At 39.4% G+C, this 16860-nt stretch overlaps 1 protein-coding gene across 2 annotated transcripts in view; it reads right to left on the reverse strand.

The window, feature by feature from the left end:
* Positions 1-1586: 1586 nt before the first annotated feature.
* The window catches only part of gphnb (gephyrin b), an 87248-nt gene continuing 71974 nt past the window's right edge, over positions 1587-16860 (reverse strand). For both annotated transcript variants that reach the window (XM_054618226.1, XM_054618225.1), the window contains exons 9-22: positions 16255-16297; positions 14430-14567; positions 11345-11437; positions 9288-9343; positions 8477-8596; positions 8143-8201; positions 7582-7735; positions 5786-5907; positions 4883-4970; positions 4530-4603; positions 4314-4378; positions 4089-4192; positions 2713-2809; positions 1587-1822 (exon numbers count right to left, since the gene is read on the reverse strand). In XM_054618226.1, the coding sequence (XP_054474201.1) occupies positions 1689-1822; positions 2713-2809; positions 4089-4192; positions 4314-4378; positions 4530-4603; positions 4883-4970; positions 5786-5907; positions 7582-7735; positions 8143-8201; positions 8477-8596; positions 9288-9343; positions 11345-11437; positions 14430-14567; positions 16255-16297 (1347 nt within the window). In that variant the 3' untranslated portion in view covers positions 1587-1688. The remainder of the gene's footprint in view (positions 1823-2712; positions 2810-4088; positions 4193-4313; positions 4379-4529; positions 4604-4882; positions 4971-5785; positions 5908-7581; positions 7736-8142; positions 8202-8476; positions 8597-9287; positions 9344-11344; positions 11438-14429; positions 14568-16254; positions 16298-16860) is intronic.

Genomic DNA, 16860 nt, shown 5'->3' on the forward strand with positions numbered 1-16860 from the left:
TGCCTGTGGAGGGGTTCATGAGATGATAAATGGGAGAGGAAAGAATAAATAACTATGGCCTGCTATACAAATTTATATTCATTCACACAAATATTTTTGTGAAATATTGGATGATTTAACAACTCTGGTCTATTTAAAAAAAAAAAAAAAAATCAAAGATTTTCATCTGAAAAAATGTCTGTAAGTCACAATCTATTGCCCATGAAGTAACACAATGGTAATTGAGCCTGTGGCCCACTAATGTGGACACTGTGCTTACAAGCATTGCAGTTTTACCGACTTGGTGACATTCCAGGGAATTACAGATATTGTGTCAGGTTATCTAAAAAAAAACCAACCTCTATAATAATGCAGTTAAACACATTCACATATGGAAACTGTATTCACATGGTCCTTGACAACGATTGGTATGGAAGGTAAGACATTAATCATTCAGTCATAATTCATGCACATCTCTAACCTTCATGCTATCATCTACCAAACCTTTAGTATCAAAGAAGAAGATCACTATTTTTTCTTTAGATATATTTTATTAAAAAAGGAAAACCAACAAGAACTTTTTTTTTACATAATGATCAAGGATTTTTATTATCTTAGTCTCTTTCATCAGTTTCATATCATTACAGAAAATGTTATAGTACAGCGTTGTTCAATGTCTCCTCATTGCTTAATAATTTCCTTAGGAGTGCTGGTCACATATATCTGTACAATATGGTTCTCATTTTTTCTGTACATTTTTTGTGAAGTTGGTTAAAAAGGCTGTCAGCACTTAAAGAAGCTGCTTCTTTTCTTTCTTTTTTTATATTCTTAAATAGTTGATCAAATAAAAGATTATTTCTTCCAGGTAAAGCTCGCCCCTGGGGGGGTTTGGGGCAAAGTTTACACCCGGTCACCGTGAATATAAGGAAGCTTCAGGGACTGGGCAGACTGGGTTGTGCCCCCCCACCTCCCCATCCCAACATCACCTCTTCCCTGCCCAGGCATTTGGCACTGCGCACATAAACAAGACTCACAAGATAAACAACAAGCAAAGCTCTTTGTGAAGCCATTATGATGCATACTAATGAGAGAAAAACAGAAGTGTCACCTTGATGGGCGCTCAAAAGAGGAAGTGGTCTTGATGTGCCCCCTCTTCCTTTTAGCTGAGCACCATGGGAAATCTGGAGTCTTCCTCAATGTTTTCTTCATTTTCAAAAAACTGATTATTTTTTTCCACTAAAGATGAGAAAATAATAATTTTCTTTTTTTGTCCTGGCAGGCACCTACAGCTGTCTATTAAAATGCTACTGCTATAGATAAGGTCTAGCATTGAACACACAAAGCAATTGCAATGAAAGGAACGAAGTTGCCTTAATATAATAATGATAATAAGAAGAATAATGATAATAATAATAAGAATAATCATAATAATATATTACAGAATAAATCTCTTTTTATAATTAGATTTTTTCATTAAAAGTTATATTTTCTTTGTTTGAAATACTATATTCTTTTTAAATTATTTTTTTTTCACATGTATCTAGGTTGTGATCAAGATGTTGACTATACCTCAACTTTATCCAAATCAATAAAAACTAGCTGTGCCGTTGCATATTACAGAATAGTCAATGATATGTGGACATGCACCGTGAACCACCCATTCCAACCCTCGCTATATGACGCCGACGCTCCGTCCCCCTGTGATGACATCATAGCCGGCCGATGACCATGACGTCAACCACCTCGCCCTTGTGCAGCTCCACGTATTGCTCTGTTTTGGGAGGTAGCATCAGGAGCCCATTAGCACTACGCATGCTCATCAGCCTGCTGCTCACCTGGTTCCCTGCAGCAGAGAGAGGACACAATATTTCAGACAAGAATCCATCTCATGAAGGGAATTGGGGAGTTTGAATTTTTGCTTTTAATGCCGACATAATAAAATTATTAAAATGGTCAACACATTCTATGAAGTTTTCCATTTGTTATTTTTCATTGTCAAACTGGCTAATATCAAAGTTCTACAGTGGCCAGTTGCTCTAATGAGTGTAAATCAGTAAATGCAGAGAACCTAGTGTGGTTGTGGTGTGGAATTATGTTGACTTCTAGTGTGTATATATAGAGTAGCGTAGAGATGAAAGCCTCCTGAGGTTACAACTGTCATTATGCAATGAGTGAAAAAGATAATTTTTTTGGGGCCATTTTGCCTTTCTTAGATATAGAGGAGAGGGGTAGTCTGGAAAGGAGAGAGAAGAGACAACATGCAGCAAAAGGCTGCGTGGTAAGGACTCTCCCTTGGTACATGTTGCGCCCGCTCTACCTGATGAGCCATCTGGGCTCACCTAAGGCTTTTAACATAACTTTTCTCTCTGTCTGAATAACATTTTCTTTTCTGACTGATATCAACTTTAAAATATCACAAAAATGAACCAAAATATATGCATGGAAAAACCTTAACCCTAATGTGAGACACATTTTTATATAAAGTAAGTGCAATTCAGTGAGTTGGTATGTTTATTTTGAGTGTTTTATTGACTCATAATTGTAAGAAACTGTATACCTGAAAATAACTCTATTGAGCTAAATCTTTTTTTTAAACCTGAAATTCCTTGCTTGACAGGGAACGATAAATTAACAAATTATGCTGTCAACCAGGGAACAGTTGAGAGTCTGATTCAGATGTGTGGCTCTCATACAGAATCCTTCACAGTACTGTACCGGCTCTGGTTCTGGTACCTGTGCTCTGTGCCCACGGCAGAGGCTCCTGGTGATGCCATGTCAGAATGCAGCGGTGGTATTCAGGGCGAGGGTCTAGCTTCACATCACAAGACAACTGGAGGAATAATATACAACGGAAATTATAATGATGTATGTAAACAAGTTATCTTCATCACGGTGGGTATTTGTCTGTATTCTTAGAGACAGATTGTTTCACGCTCGCAACCCAAGATGGATTTACTGCTGAGAGTAATTTCATAAAGCGCAGAAACATATACCAAATTGGCAGATCAATTCGGAGAATCCTGGCACTCATTGTACTGTCTGATGTTGCAAACCCCACTATTATGGCAGCAACAAAGGCAAAAGTATGACAGGCCTTTTTTTAATTCCTCCATGTACCGTGGAAGTGTGTGAATTTGTGCCAAAATATCCCAACAAAGCTTAAGTAAGATTTAAAGGGTTGATTTTACGCCAGAATTAGTGCAGTCCTTAATATCTAACTTTTTTTCCAGCACTTGAACACAGCACAGTAACTGTGTCTAAAAAATTGGAAATCTTCTAATGGGAAAAATCACAGATCTTGACTATCAACAAAATATAATTAGCTTTGGTAAAAGGCTATCTGCCCACCCAAATTCTGTCAAACACTTTTAAGCATTTTTTAACCATACTCCTTAAACTTTATTGGCAACCTTTTTTTCACTTTGACCTGGGTCTGATGCCATCTGCTGAGGGTTATTCTCCGGCTACATCTGGGCTTCCAGGCCATCGGTCCCACCACTAGGTAGCAGCAATGCATTCAAGTTGATTTCTAACTGCTTTATAACAGCGCATGACGTCACATAGCTCTCTGGACAGACACCATGATGGCAAGGGACCAGACCTCTCACTTGATGATGCTAGTTGGGGACACAATCTGCGGCTGATGTTATTATGATTTTTCTTGCTCTACAATTATGAATATATTCATTACCAGGGGGCAGGCCTTCAGGTCAGTGTCGGCCGTGATTGGTTCCTCTGCCAAGTCAAAGCAAAACTTGGCGGTCATGAATATGTATCAAACGGATGATGAAAATAGTATTAAGTCATGAGTAAAGATGCAATGGACTGCAACGATACACCCTGGAACTTAAGCACAATTGTAATGTCTGTTGCAGTTTTTTTGCACCTACACTCAAATGTTCACATATTGGAAGAGAAAGGGGTTTTTTTTGCATACAGGGATTGGTCTTTCTACCTTTTTTGAACTCAGTGGAGACCTTGTGTCTGGCCATTAAACAGAAAAAAAACACTTCTTGTAACCACCAGTGCCTCAACAGATGATGAACTTTGACTTTGTGTGTCTTTGCCAGAGAGTCAGGCTGGTTGCCTGGTTGCCCTGTGCATCCTACCCTCGCTTTGATGATGGTGGGCCTAGGGTCCAAAATGCCCTGCATCTTCCTCAAGGCAGGGATGACAAAAAGATTACAGGTGACAACAGCGGACACGGGGTTTCCTGGGACAAACGGACAGACAGAGAGAGGACAGCAACAAGAGAAAAGAGAGAGAAATATATGAGTGACACCTCTTCAGAAACAGCGGAGTGAATCACTCTTTCTCTCAACTTCACACACTACCTGGGAGGGCAAAGATTAGTTTGCGAGCACCGTCCATGTCCAAGGTGGCAAAGGTTGTTGGTAGACTAAAAAGGAAAAACAACATTTTATTATATTTTCCAGTTTTATGCTAACACTGCTGTAAAGTGACATCTTGTATTGAATCTATTTCACTTTTCTGGCATTGATAACTAAACTGTGAGAAGTTGCATGACAACAAAGTTGTAATTTTCTTACCCTGGTTTCATGAAAACACGACCAAAATGGATCTGAGCATGAAGATCAATATCCAGCACCTGCTTAAGGTAGTCCTAAAAAAGACATTCAACAAACACAAAAGTAAAATAGTAAAGATTGAAAATACTTTTGCATCTGTGTGGATGAACATAATCACCTATAATACACAATACAATTAAAACCACACAATCAAAACAAATATAAAAATAAGTAAAAAGTATCTGAGTTTTGGTGTTTTTAATCATCATTTACTCTCAAATAAAGATTGTCGTTCCCCCCGTCCACCACAAGGTGTCAGTAAAAGACAATGCCATGATTGGATGTGTGTGCTTTCTGTTCTGTTTTCAACATACCTTCTCTCCCATGGACACTCCTCCTGAGGTGATGATGACATCAGCTCGGCTGATGCCTTCATTCAGAGCGTTGAGAAGGTCATCGGGGCTGTGGGGCACAGAGAAACACACACACACACACACACACACACACACACACACACACACACACACACACACACACACACACGTTAACCACCAACTCGCAGAAGAGGAAAAAATGGACGGAAAAGGATGATATAAAGCTAGTTATGGAGTAAGTATAGAAAGATGATGAACATTATTATTATCTCTGTCAGGAGCTTATGTATTTGGTCGTTTGCATGAGCAAAATGCTCATGTCGCATACTGTTGGAACAATTAGCCAAATATTTTTTGTTCTCATTTATGACTGTATGCTCAAGGACCTCACGTGGTCGCAGTGATTCACACTTTTTGATAACATATTTTTAATTGACTGTTTTATGCCGTCATTGACTGTTGACCCCTCACTTCTCTTTACTATTAACTGGCCGCTCAGCAGCTGCTCAGGGGGCAGAGAGATACAGCAGGGAAAACAGCATGTTCAGCATTTTTTTTTTATCTAACTCAGTGAATGAAGTGTTTATTTGGACCAAACCAGAGTTGATGCTTGTTGGAACAGCTGAAAGACTAACCAAGACAGTTTATGTTAGTTTTATTTTGTTTCTGTTGAGTTTAAAGAAGCGCTTAGCAAATGACAAACTGAACCAAGCGCTGACTACAACGGAGTGCGTCTTCTCATGTCGGTAGGAGGACAGCTAGTTAGCTGTTAGCAGCAGGTGGGCAGCAGAATGCATTCATTCAATCAAACATTTCATCAGTGGTCGTTGCAGTCGCACTCTACTAAGTGCAGCTTTCTAGCATTGGAGGTGTGACAACTGTATTACAAACACGAAGGCGTACTTGTCTCCCACGATGCCTAGATTGATGGTGGGGTAGCCATGCTCCTGGATAGTGGCCAGCAGGGTGGAGCGATTGCTGTCCCTGATCTTCCCGGGATGGAGGTCGTCTTCTGGGTTCAGAAGCTACCACAACACATAGGGAGAAATTAAACATTAGAAATACCTCTTAATCATTCAATAGCTGTACTTTTTTAAGTTAGTGTAAGGAAAAAACTGATTTCCCTTTATAATTATTCAGAAAATATTCTTAGCATATCTTTGGGTTTCAGTAAGTGTGGTGGGCATAGAAATAATTATTCAGCTAAACAGGGAGGTTGTAGGCTAATATCTTTTGATTACTCTCATATGATTACTATGTTTAACCTGCTTTTGATACCAAATGGGTTGGTTGTGAAAAATAGACAATACACTGAGTGTCAGAAATGTAACTTGGTTTGAAAGTACACACTATTTTACAGTGACTGAGGAGGTGAAGAAGACAACGTCTGAAGTTAAAGTGATCATTTGGTGTTACTTGTGGTTTTGGATAGTGCTGAAATGATTAATCGATTAGTCGATTAACTACTAAAATTAACTACTATAAATTTTGAGAATCAATTCATTATCAAATTATTTATCAAGCAAAATTGCCATTCATTATCTGGCTTTTTGAATGGATTTTGAACTGTTGGTAAGATAAACCAAGCAATTTGAAGTCATCAACTTGGGCTATAGGAACCTGTGATGCAGATGTTTAATTATTCTGTAACATTTTATAGAATAAATGACTAATCGATTAATTAAAAAAGAGTCAATAGATTATAAATATGGGATGAATGATGAAAAATAATAATTATTTGCAGCCCTACTTTCAGAAAAAACTAAGGACAACTTTCTAAGTCAATTATTTAACTGCAGTATGGTTCAATGTCTTTTACATTCATACAATTTGATCTCCATTTTTTTCATAACAAAACTACAAATCTGAACTTTCTGTTTCTGAGGAAACGTCCACAAGCACTGCTAATCAATATAATTATTAAAGGAAAGCAACACCACAGATGAACATGCATCTAATGCAGCAGGTTCACAGTGGGCTTATGGGCAGACATACTGCATACTTTCAGTTGTAAATGCCAGCTCTGGACCTGATATTCCAGTTTTTCCTAATTTACAGAATGAATACAGAGAATGTACTCAAAATCTAGATAGTCAAATTAACATTTCTGCAGGTGGAGTTTGTAAAAACGAGAGGACAAATCCTCTATTTCATCAGCCTTGCTCAAATGAGGGGATATGAGGACAATATACCACTTAATAGTTTGGAATGTGGCCATGGGGTAGGTGACTCACAGCTGATTTACACAATTCAGATATATCTGCATAGCACTGAGAACAAGGTGTTACGGGTATCTAAAGTCTGCTGAGGATCTCCATGAAGGTTACACACCCCATGAAATTTAAACGGCACATCAGTCACAGAGAAAATTCACAAATATGATCCCGGTGTTTAAAAGACACCACCTGGTCAAAGATAAACAGTCTTCACAACTGAAAGCACACATGAAACGTCAGAGTGCGCATTCAGCTCTGAATGTTGTTCTGGTGTCCGCAGTCAAAGCAAACAATGTGATTGAGCATAAATGTGAACGAAGTATGCTGTCAGAGAAGACGGCACGTTGTTGTTACCTTTAGCAGCTGAGGCCGAACCTTTTTTGGCAAATACAGATACAGTGTGGGTTGAGTGCACGAGGAATATAATTTACCAAATGAAAAAAACAAAACATTTTGACATGCAAGTTTTTCTTAATCCCTTACCTCATTTCCTGTGGACATGACGGCCACCACAGGGAATTTTTGGACTTCCACCTCTGTGACTCCCACAGTGGCCAGTAGACCAATCTCAGACGGGCCCATGTGGGTGCCCTTTGCAAGCACACACTCCCCACGCTTAATGTCATGACCGATGGGCCTAGGGCAGGACAGCAAAGACGATAGTTCAAAGATCAAGAGAGAGAATTCAGAAAAATGCACTGTGCATTTTTAATCAGGATATACCATCCTGTTTAAGGTACAAAGTTACATTGGGAACCAAACAAAGACCCAAAATGCAGAACAAATAAACATTCTGGTAGAGACACTTTACACAAGAATAAATCAACTGTGCTTTCAATAATCCTTTTAATCTTTTCAGTTTTCGTATAAAAAAAAAGCCTTTTCAGACTGTAACTTTATTCAGTTTGTTACTGCTTAAAGAGGTTTACTTAAAAAAAAAAAGTTGGGTGGGTGATATTGTCTAACAGATCTTCAGTATTTGATCAATAAAATTGTGATTCAGGTTTTATCTTCTTAATAGCAACAACCACATGACACACTAACCTGATGTCCTGCCCAGGGCGAGCCTGTACTAAGATTCGTACCTCCAGCTCCTCTGTGCCCTAAAAGACAAACCAGCTGTCAGACGCATCAAATGGAACAGATTCAGATTTCCTTGGACTATAATGGACCAAAATGCACTGTGTATTCAGCTCATCTCTGGGCTAAACTTACTCTTTCAAATTAACAGAATCTATGTTTAGTTGCTATGGTGGTAGCATAGACTAATCCCTTTATAAAGGCAAATGTGAGCCAAAAGTAAACTCTGGGTTGAGTTAACACAGCCCTGATTCTCACATCTTCCTTCATCGGGTAAAATAGCAGACGTTAGGCTTACGTCTTCAGACTCGCGGAGCAGCTCGGTGTCTTCCACCTGGACTACAGCGTCGGCCCCGCATGGAATAGGGGCACCCGTCGTCACCCTCATCACCTGGCCAGGCATCACTGTGTGGGTGGGCTGCACGGAGACACAGACAGAGTTTATCCTTTAACTTTAGTCATATATTTAGTCCTCCTCAGAGTTTTAAAAATATGCAATGCCTTTTTAGGGGATGGCTCTTTTCACAATGGGTCCTAAAGTAAAATAAAATAAAGAGAAATAATAGATGCATACTACTCTAGTCTTCCCTAAAGTTTCCCGAAAAGCATCTCATATACTGAAGACTGTAGACTGTTGATCAAATGAAAGTAAAACCATTATTAAGGGATATGAAGGCATTTACAGAGTATGTGTTTGCATGGGGGCCTATTTGGTTTAAGATGAGAGGTGGAGGTAGTCAATAAATCTCTGCTGCCTACTCTTGTCTCTGAGGTCTAATCTGTTTTAGAGTTTGGCAGCACTCTGACTCTCTAGCCCTGCTCGGAGGCGAAGGGCTTTTCATCACCTGCTAAGGGAACAGACTGGTGAGCAATTACAGCTGGTCACGGCATGAGGTGAAGGACAAAACTGAAGTACTTTTATTTTCATACACAGATTGTGTGGGTGTTTGCGTGACAGTGACTGCGTTAGTGTCTGTGTGTGTGTGTGTGTGTGTGTGTGTGTGTGTGTGTGTGTGTGTGTGTGTGTGTGTGTGTGTGTGTGTGTGTGTGAGGGTCTTTTTGTGAGCTAAAAAAGCATGTGTGTCTGGAGTGTCAACGTTGGCGCGGACCTGCTCTCCAGCTTGGGACTCTCCAATGATGAAGCGGTCGCCTGGGCCGTCCGCCGCTAAAATAAAAGAAAGATTTAATAGCATCACACATGTGTGCAGCTGCAAGTGTGTGTGTGTGAGTGTGAGTGTGTGTAGGAGTGTGTCATTTAGTTGAGTCATTTTATTTCAGTGGACCACAGATTGAACAAATAGGAAGAGAAGGAAGGACATTTAATGTTCTTTAATTAAACATCTCAAAAACAGACATAAACAGTATTTTCAATGCTTGCAGGCCTCACGGATTACATTTTACAGTCATACCCTCTTCTTATGCACTTTTTCAAAATAATGCCCTCCACTCTGAGTTGTGCACAGACCATTCCTTTCAGAATTGCGACAGGACCAAGAAGGAAGCTCATCACAAGACCAATACAAACACAATTCAAACTTTAAAAAAACCTTTAACATCGCAAAATGTCCTTGGTGAGTGAAAAACTTACCTTTAATTTCATGGTTTAACATATCCTCTTAATAAAGGAATAAATGCTTCTCCATTATTTTTTTTCTTCTCTCTTCATTTATTCTACATAAAAAAAACACCACTGGATGACAAGCATCTGTTGTTACGCACTGGCTCTGGAAAAAAGCAATAGGTTATTGGCTGCTTCCACACCGACAGTCTAGGCACTAAAATCTCTAAAATCTGCACATGAACGCCTCGGCAGACGCCAGGCCCCCAGGACAGACACATAAAATCCAGAGAGACCTGTGGTGTTCTGCTCCTCCCACTCCATCAGCAGGAGCCAACAGCAGATGTCACATGCAAGAGTTTTTGAGCTGCCTGGAGCAAGCAAGCTGCCACCCTGCTCTCCAGGTTAACGGGGCCCTCAACGCTTTACAGGACGCCCTGACCAAAACAAGTCGACTTAACTTTGCCTGGATTTCACCTTAAAACTGCTCTAAGGAGTTAGTGCAGCAATAGGAATGATACCCATCTTTCTGAGCAGAGGTAAACTCCATATCTCTTGTTGCTTGTCTCCACCTGGCAGATATGGAGGACAACCCCCTCCATGTCCCACAATGCAAAGCCTCAATCTCTCCTCAGTTGACATTGGCAAAAGAAGCCCTAGCATTGCTACTGAAGCAGTTCTCCATTGCCCCAGTGTCCTGCTCATCTCAAACTAGGACAATCAGGTCATTTGTACAGGAGGACAGACACACTGGCCTGATAAGTTATTCAGCTTTATCTATGTTCTGCAACTTCCTCTAAAGAAAAAGCAAGAAATGGTAAACTGGACTGGGTCGCACCTGTGGTTCAAAAAACTGTCACCAAGTTTGTGTGTAATGCCCTTCCTATGTCTCTGTGCTAATGCTTTAGTATATGTTTAGGATAAGTTATTGGCATGATTAAGTGTCAGGTCAGAAGTATGAACCATATACATATTACCTCTTTAAGTCTTTAGTCAAACGGTTCATATATCAAGCTAACATTCAATCTGCCAGTTAGCTAGTTGAGCAACAGACAACCTGGCGGTTAACAACTAATCTCTATGTTAGATATAGTTTGTGTGGTGGGTACCATTTTAATTCAGTGATGTGCAAGTCTTCACTTAGTAAACCTTTACTGTATAATAAAGCTAAGGCTGAACTCTGAACGAACAATTGGTGCAACTGTGTTCATAAATGTTCCTAAAGATAAAAAACACAATAAAAAGTCCTTAAAAAAGGACCAGTGTTTGAATAAACATTTGTCTATTTCTTGTTTTAGGGACCTGTCATTGTACTTAATGAGCAGAAACTGGGCTCCAACTATTACTGTGTATGTGTGTGTACATAAAAAGTGTAAATTAGTTTATGGTGTTAATTAATAAAGTAAAATAGGACATCCCTTGCAGCTTCTCTTGCTAACCTGAACTGGCCTGCTCTTACCTTTTACAATTACATGATTTTGAGGCCTCAATATTAGTTTGAATGTTTAAACAGTTGTTGCACAGTTTCTATTTAATGCAAAAAAACGAAAAAAAAAAACAGCACAGGACTGTATTTTCAATTCACCTGCTATAATTTACAGTGCTTACCTCTAACAGCATAACCATCCTTGACAGAGGCAGGGAAGGGTGGCAGGTTGTCTTTGGCATAAACGTCCTGAGCCAGGACTCGACCCATCCCATCTGTGGGAGAAGAGGAAGAACATGGGTATGAGGAGAGGAGGAGAAGCTGGGCGAAGGGTGGCGAAGGGAGAGAGCGACAGCTGGAGAGAGAAAGAGAGACAGAGGCAGAGAGGGTGAGGGGGAAAGTGCATCTGATTCAGATGAAGATACAGAGAGGCATATGCGCCGGAGGTGTGTATATGTGTATGTGTGTGTGTGTGTGTGTGTGTGTGTATTTTAAAGAGGGACAGAGTGTGACAACACGCATCAGGATCTCTCTGCATGACTCACTACCTGACCAGCTCACACAGACACACACTCTCCTTTTTCTATTTCAGATTTACTGATTCACGAACAACAAGTGAAGGCTTGCAAGTGTTGCTATTCACATTTCTTAACCAGCCAGGCAACTTAGAAACACTCAGGAAACATTCTTGTAAGAAGAACATAGACTCTGCATCACACACAATAGCTCAGAGAGTGAGGGAAGGAAATAAAGACAGAAACAGAGAGGGGCAGAGTGGGTGGAGGAGAAAAATCCTGGCACTAAAAATACCTTAAGCTGCTGTGTGGCTATATATAGGATTTGTTAGAACCTTTATGCTATGATTATGTGGGCGTTAATATGAAGATCTAAGCTTTGATATCAATGTGTTGAAGGGGAAAAAATATGCAAGTACACCCACACTCATGCATACACACATCAGCGTACAGCAGTCATAACGCCCCGCTGTAAAAAATGCATCTTAGTCGTCGAAGAAGACACACGTGCCTATTGGACGGGTCCGATCCTTACATCCTTTTTAAGTCGACAGCATTTCTTCTGAGATATCGGTGTATTTTGCTGCTGCTTCCAAGCTGCTATTCAAACAGCTTGTTAAAACCATGTGTTGAAGGGGAGTTGTGAATAAAGATAGAACAAAGGTGATGTCTTGTTGCTGGAGCTGAAATATGTGTTTGATCAGATGCTTTGCGGAAACACCACTGCCAGCAAGCACAGGTTTTCAAAAGGGTTAAATTATGATAATTAAATCAAGGGGCATTGTGACAACACTCATTTCTCTAGAAACAATCTGACATTTTGGAAGACAGTAAATGTTCGATGTAAACATACGCATACATGTGCACCTACATATCATGCTAAACACACAGTACCTTTATACAAAATTCCTTTATTGTCATTGCACAAAGAAATTAGGGGGGTTCCTGACGGTGCATACACACACATATATAAACTGTAATATAAATAAAAAAAATATAAAAATATATATTATAAATATAAAATATGTATTTGCATTGAAAACAGGTTGAGATTGCGTTTCTGTATATTTCACATTTCAGAGTTTCATTGGCTCTATATACAAGTATTAAATAAATACAGGGAATAAGTTTCTATTTAGGAATAAACAAAGGTGCAGTTGGAATTCAAACATTTGTGTAGAGTTATATATATGTATATTTATCTATATACATACACAAACATATCCTTGCACATATATTGATTGGAATTAAAGGAATTTTTCGACATTTTGGGAATAATGCTTATTTCCTGTTTCCAGTCTTTGGGCTAAGCTACCCTGCTGATGGTGGTAGCTTTACATGTAGTCTTAAGACACAAGAGGGATATCAATCTTCTTATCTAACACTCAGCAAGAAAGTTAAAGTGTATTTCACAGCATATCAAACTATTTCTTTAAAAGTTGTATCTAAATGGAGTACAGATTTGAGATATTACACTGTAAAGCAATTACTAGTCTTGTAATATCTTACCTAACAAAAAAATTCAAAAAAATATAACAATAACGAAAGTGTGACATTAAATGCAGATTATTTTGTGTATTTCACCATTATGATGATAAAATTAGAGTTAGATCCTTATAATTCCACACAATGATATGCACCCATCAACAAACTATGACACAGTTCACACTTCACACACCCACATGCAGCCCCCTCTTAAATCCAGCAGGGGATCTGGTCCAGCTGTTGTCTCTCTAAATATTTCATCTCTCATATCCCATCTTCCTCACCTCCTTACCCCACTGGCTTCCTCCCAGCTGTGCTCCTGCAAATCCTGCAATTCCCTCCCCTCCCTAAGAACATGAAACATCACTTTTCACCTGGGAAAGAAAGAGTGTTGTTCCTTCTACCATCATTCATCTAGATGTCATGTGCGCTGCAGGGTGTTATTGCCCCCAGACCTCTCTACCCCATCTACAGAAATAAATTAAAGTGAGTGTGTTTTCCCCTCTGGCCCTCAGCCTGGCTCTGTGTCACCACCCGCCAGCGCTGGGGCCACTCTGCCAGAAGGCTTACAAGACCCACGGGTACTAAACTTACTTCTCTCTGTATGTTTGTATCGAGTCTGTCTGTTAAGACATGCAACAAAATATAACTACAAAGATGCATTAAAAACAAATCATATATTTATCAAGTTGAATTTGTCCAAAAGTAACTTTATATATAGTTTTATTGAGTTGCATTTTATTCTCTTCCAATTTAAATATTTGTATAAATGCTTTATGTGTGAGTAGTGTGAAGGGGCTACAACATACATTACATTGTGCAACCCTGTGTTGTAAAATGACAAATAAATCTTTTAACATTGTGAATTATTATTTATAAAAAACCTTTAAAAAGTTACCTGCAATGTAACCATGTGACAACAAAAACTAAAATGAATGTAAATCATAATTGTGTGTTGTATTGTTTGTTATGTGCCCTTGTAGCCAAGTATATTTATGTGTGCGTGCATTAAGTGAGTGGCATGCAGACACACACTGCTGATTCAGACACTGCTGTCTTTTAAAATTTTGTCATGTGTACTTAGCGAGCGCATGTTTCTGCAGCAATCTGAAAGGTGTGAAACCTCATAGTATGCTGAGTGGCTGATGTCAGAATATATAATGAGAAGGTGAATTGAAGATGTCAAGGGGCAGGATGAACACATTTAGGACATTTGAGTGGGTGTGAAGAAGATTTGTTAGATCTGTAGGGTTTCTGTCCTCCTCACCTCTGTAGTTGATGATCTCAGTGCCCAGGACGGCGGTCATCTCCAGCACAGTGATGAAGGCCTTGTCCATGGAGGTGAGGGGGAATGGGGACATGCGGTGCCTCCGAGCCACCTTGGTGATGTCCACTGCACTGTGACCTGGGAAGACAAGTGATATTACAAACACCGTCATGAAATGGTTGTCACAAAATGGTTGTCACAAAATCAAACCATATCACAAAAGAGGAACAGTATAGAATTTGGTTACTCTGTCCAAAATAATTCAGATTCACTCACATAATAAACTGTTAACACAGTGTATAGCCTGACACGTATTGGATTTCATTTATTTATTTATTTTTAAAATATGGATCACATGAAATAGTTTTTTAAACCTTTTGACAAGGATTGCATACAAATTACCTAAAAAATATCTTTGCCTTTTCTGTACTGTAACTTGTTGTTACCTATTGGCCGAAAGATACAACATCGAAACATATCTGCATCGAGTTAATACCAGCCAACATATGAATTTGTAAATTTTATTGTGAGCAGTAAATTGAGTCGCTGGACACCTCATCATTTTTGCAAACACTGGCAGGTGTAGTGTTCTGTATCTTTTATCCATGTAAAAAAATTGCAGTGACAGATTTTCAGCAAAATACTAGCAAACTTATTATGGAGATGAGATATGTTGATCTATTGCAGTAGTCTTTTATGAACATACATTGACATATAAAGCACATGAGTGCGTTCGGTCGAAAGCAGGGAGAATTAAAGACATCATTTTAGACCAAAGCTTTGAAATTTAAGCGTAGCCAAGCCTGAATCAGGAAATCTTGAGTCCACTCACCCTTTATTAACATTTTAATTCTTTATTTAGACAGTTTAAACATTGAAAAGAAGATAGAGGGCAGGGAGAGAGGAGAGAACTCTGCTGGGACACAATCCCGAGACAGTGGAGGAATCTATGTGGCTCCAAAGTCAGGGAACTGAACCACTCAACTTTCTTTGGAGAATAAAACTGTATTTTAAGATTTTCTTTTTGGGCCAAGAGCCACAGAAAACCCCCCTCAAAGAAATCTACAGATAAATTCTAACTGATCTGAGCGCTCTAGTTTTGCAGTTGTAGCAGTAGCGGTTGAATTTCAAATCTCAAGACATGATAACGCACACATGCAAAACATATAATTATATAAATTATAAATAAAAAACACAAGTAATCTAATATGTTTTCACATCCCTGTCACCAAGATAATGGGATTAATTTATTTTTTTCAGTGCATGTGTGCTATAACACAATTTAAACACCATGAGGAGGGATTGGCAAGAAATAGTCTTGTTTGTTTGCTGAAGCTGTGGAACCCAGCTGGATGATAGAAGTGCTCGATAGCAGCCATGTTGGTCTAATAATACCTCTCTAATAATTCCAAAGGTAAAAGGAACAAAACAAGGTGTAACTAATATGTAATCTGCTCTCTCTCTCCTTCTCTCTTTATCTCTCTCTGCCTTGCTCTCCCTCTGCCTCTCTGCCTCACAGCGAGGAATAGGCACTGTGCTTTGATTTCCCTTGACCCAATTTCTCTCCTTTAAACATACACTTACGCTTCCACAGCATATTCTGATGCTTAACATGAGGCTTAACAACCTCTGGCAAAACATCACGCACACACACGGGCGGGCATGACAGCAGCCGCACACAGTAAACACACAAACCGTCCTCGCACTGTCACATCACATGTGCATTCAATGTCTATTTATGCGTGTTGGAGAGCATACTTGGTGAAATACAGATACGACACACAGGAAAGAGAAAGTGCTTCTGGATTGGAAACTTAGTACTTACTTGATCTTAGGATATTTTCTTTGCTGCTGCATCGTGACTGCACCTAACGATGGAGAGGGCGATTTGGAGAAAGACGTAGGACAAAAGGGGAGAGAGAGAGAGAGAGAGAGAGAGATAGAGAGAGAGAGAGCAGAAGTAGTGGTAATTTGAGATAAACCAGGTTGCTCTTTTGACATGCTTGAGATGAGAAGCTGTTTATACAACAGTCAGAAGCATTGGCAAGAGCCGTGTCACACTACACTGTGCACTTTGTCCTGCTGTTGGGAGATAGCTGCATCTCATACATTACCATTATCATCACTTACTGTACACTACATCATCACATCACAGGTGATATTCACACTGATAAATGCACTGACATATCACATCACTATTAGATTGAAGCACTAAAAAGGGATATATGGACAAGGGCAACAACATACAGAGTGACAATATTTCATCACAAGGTCATAACAGATGTATTAACTGTGCTACGGTGTAACATCAAAATGTAGTGAAAATGTAGTGTCGAGTTTAGATAGTGGCTGTTCAGATGTGGTGCAGGACGGTAATGTTTCTCTGGAGAGCGCTGATGCAGCATGATAGATAGCTGCACTAGCACTTTAC

The sequence above is a fragment of the Anoplopoma fimbria genome, chromosome 18 (assembly GCF_027596085.1).
Source record: "Anoplopoma fimbria isolate UVic2021 breed Golden Eagle Sablefish chromosome 18, Afim_UVic_2022, whole genome shotgun sequence".
Classification (NCBI taxonomy): Eukaryota; Metazoa; Chordata; class Actinopteri; order Perciformes; family Anoplopomatidae; genus Anoplopoma; species Anoplopoma fimbria.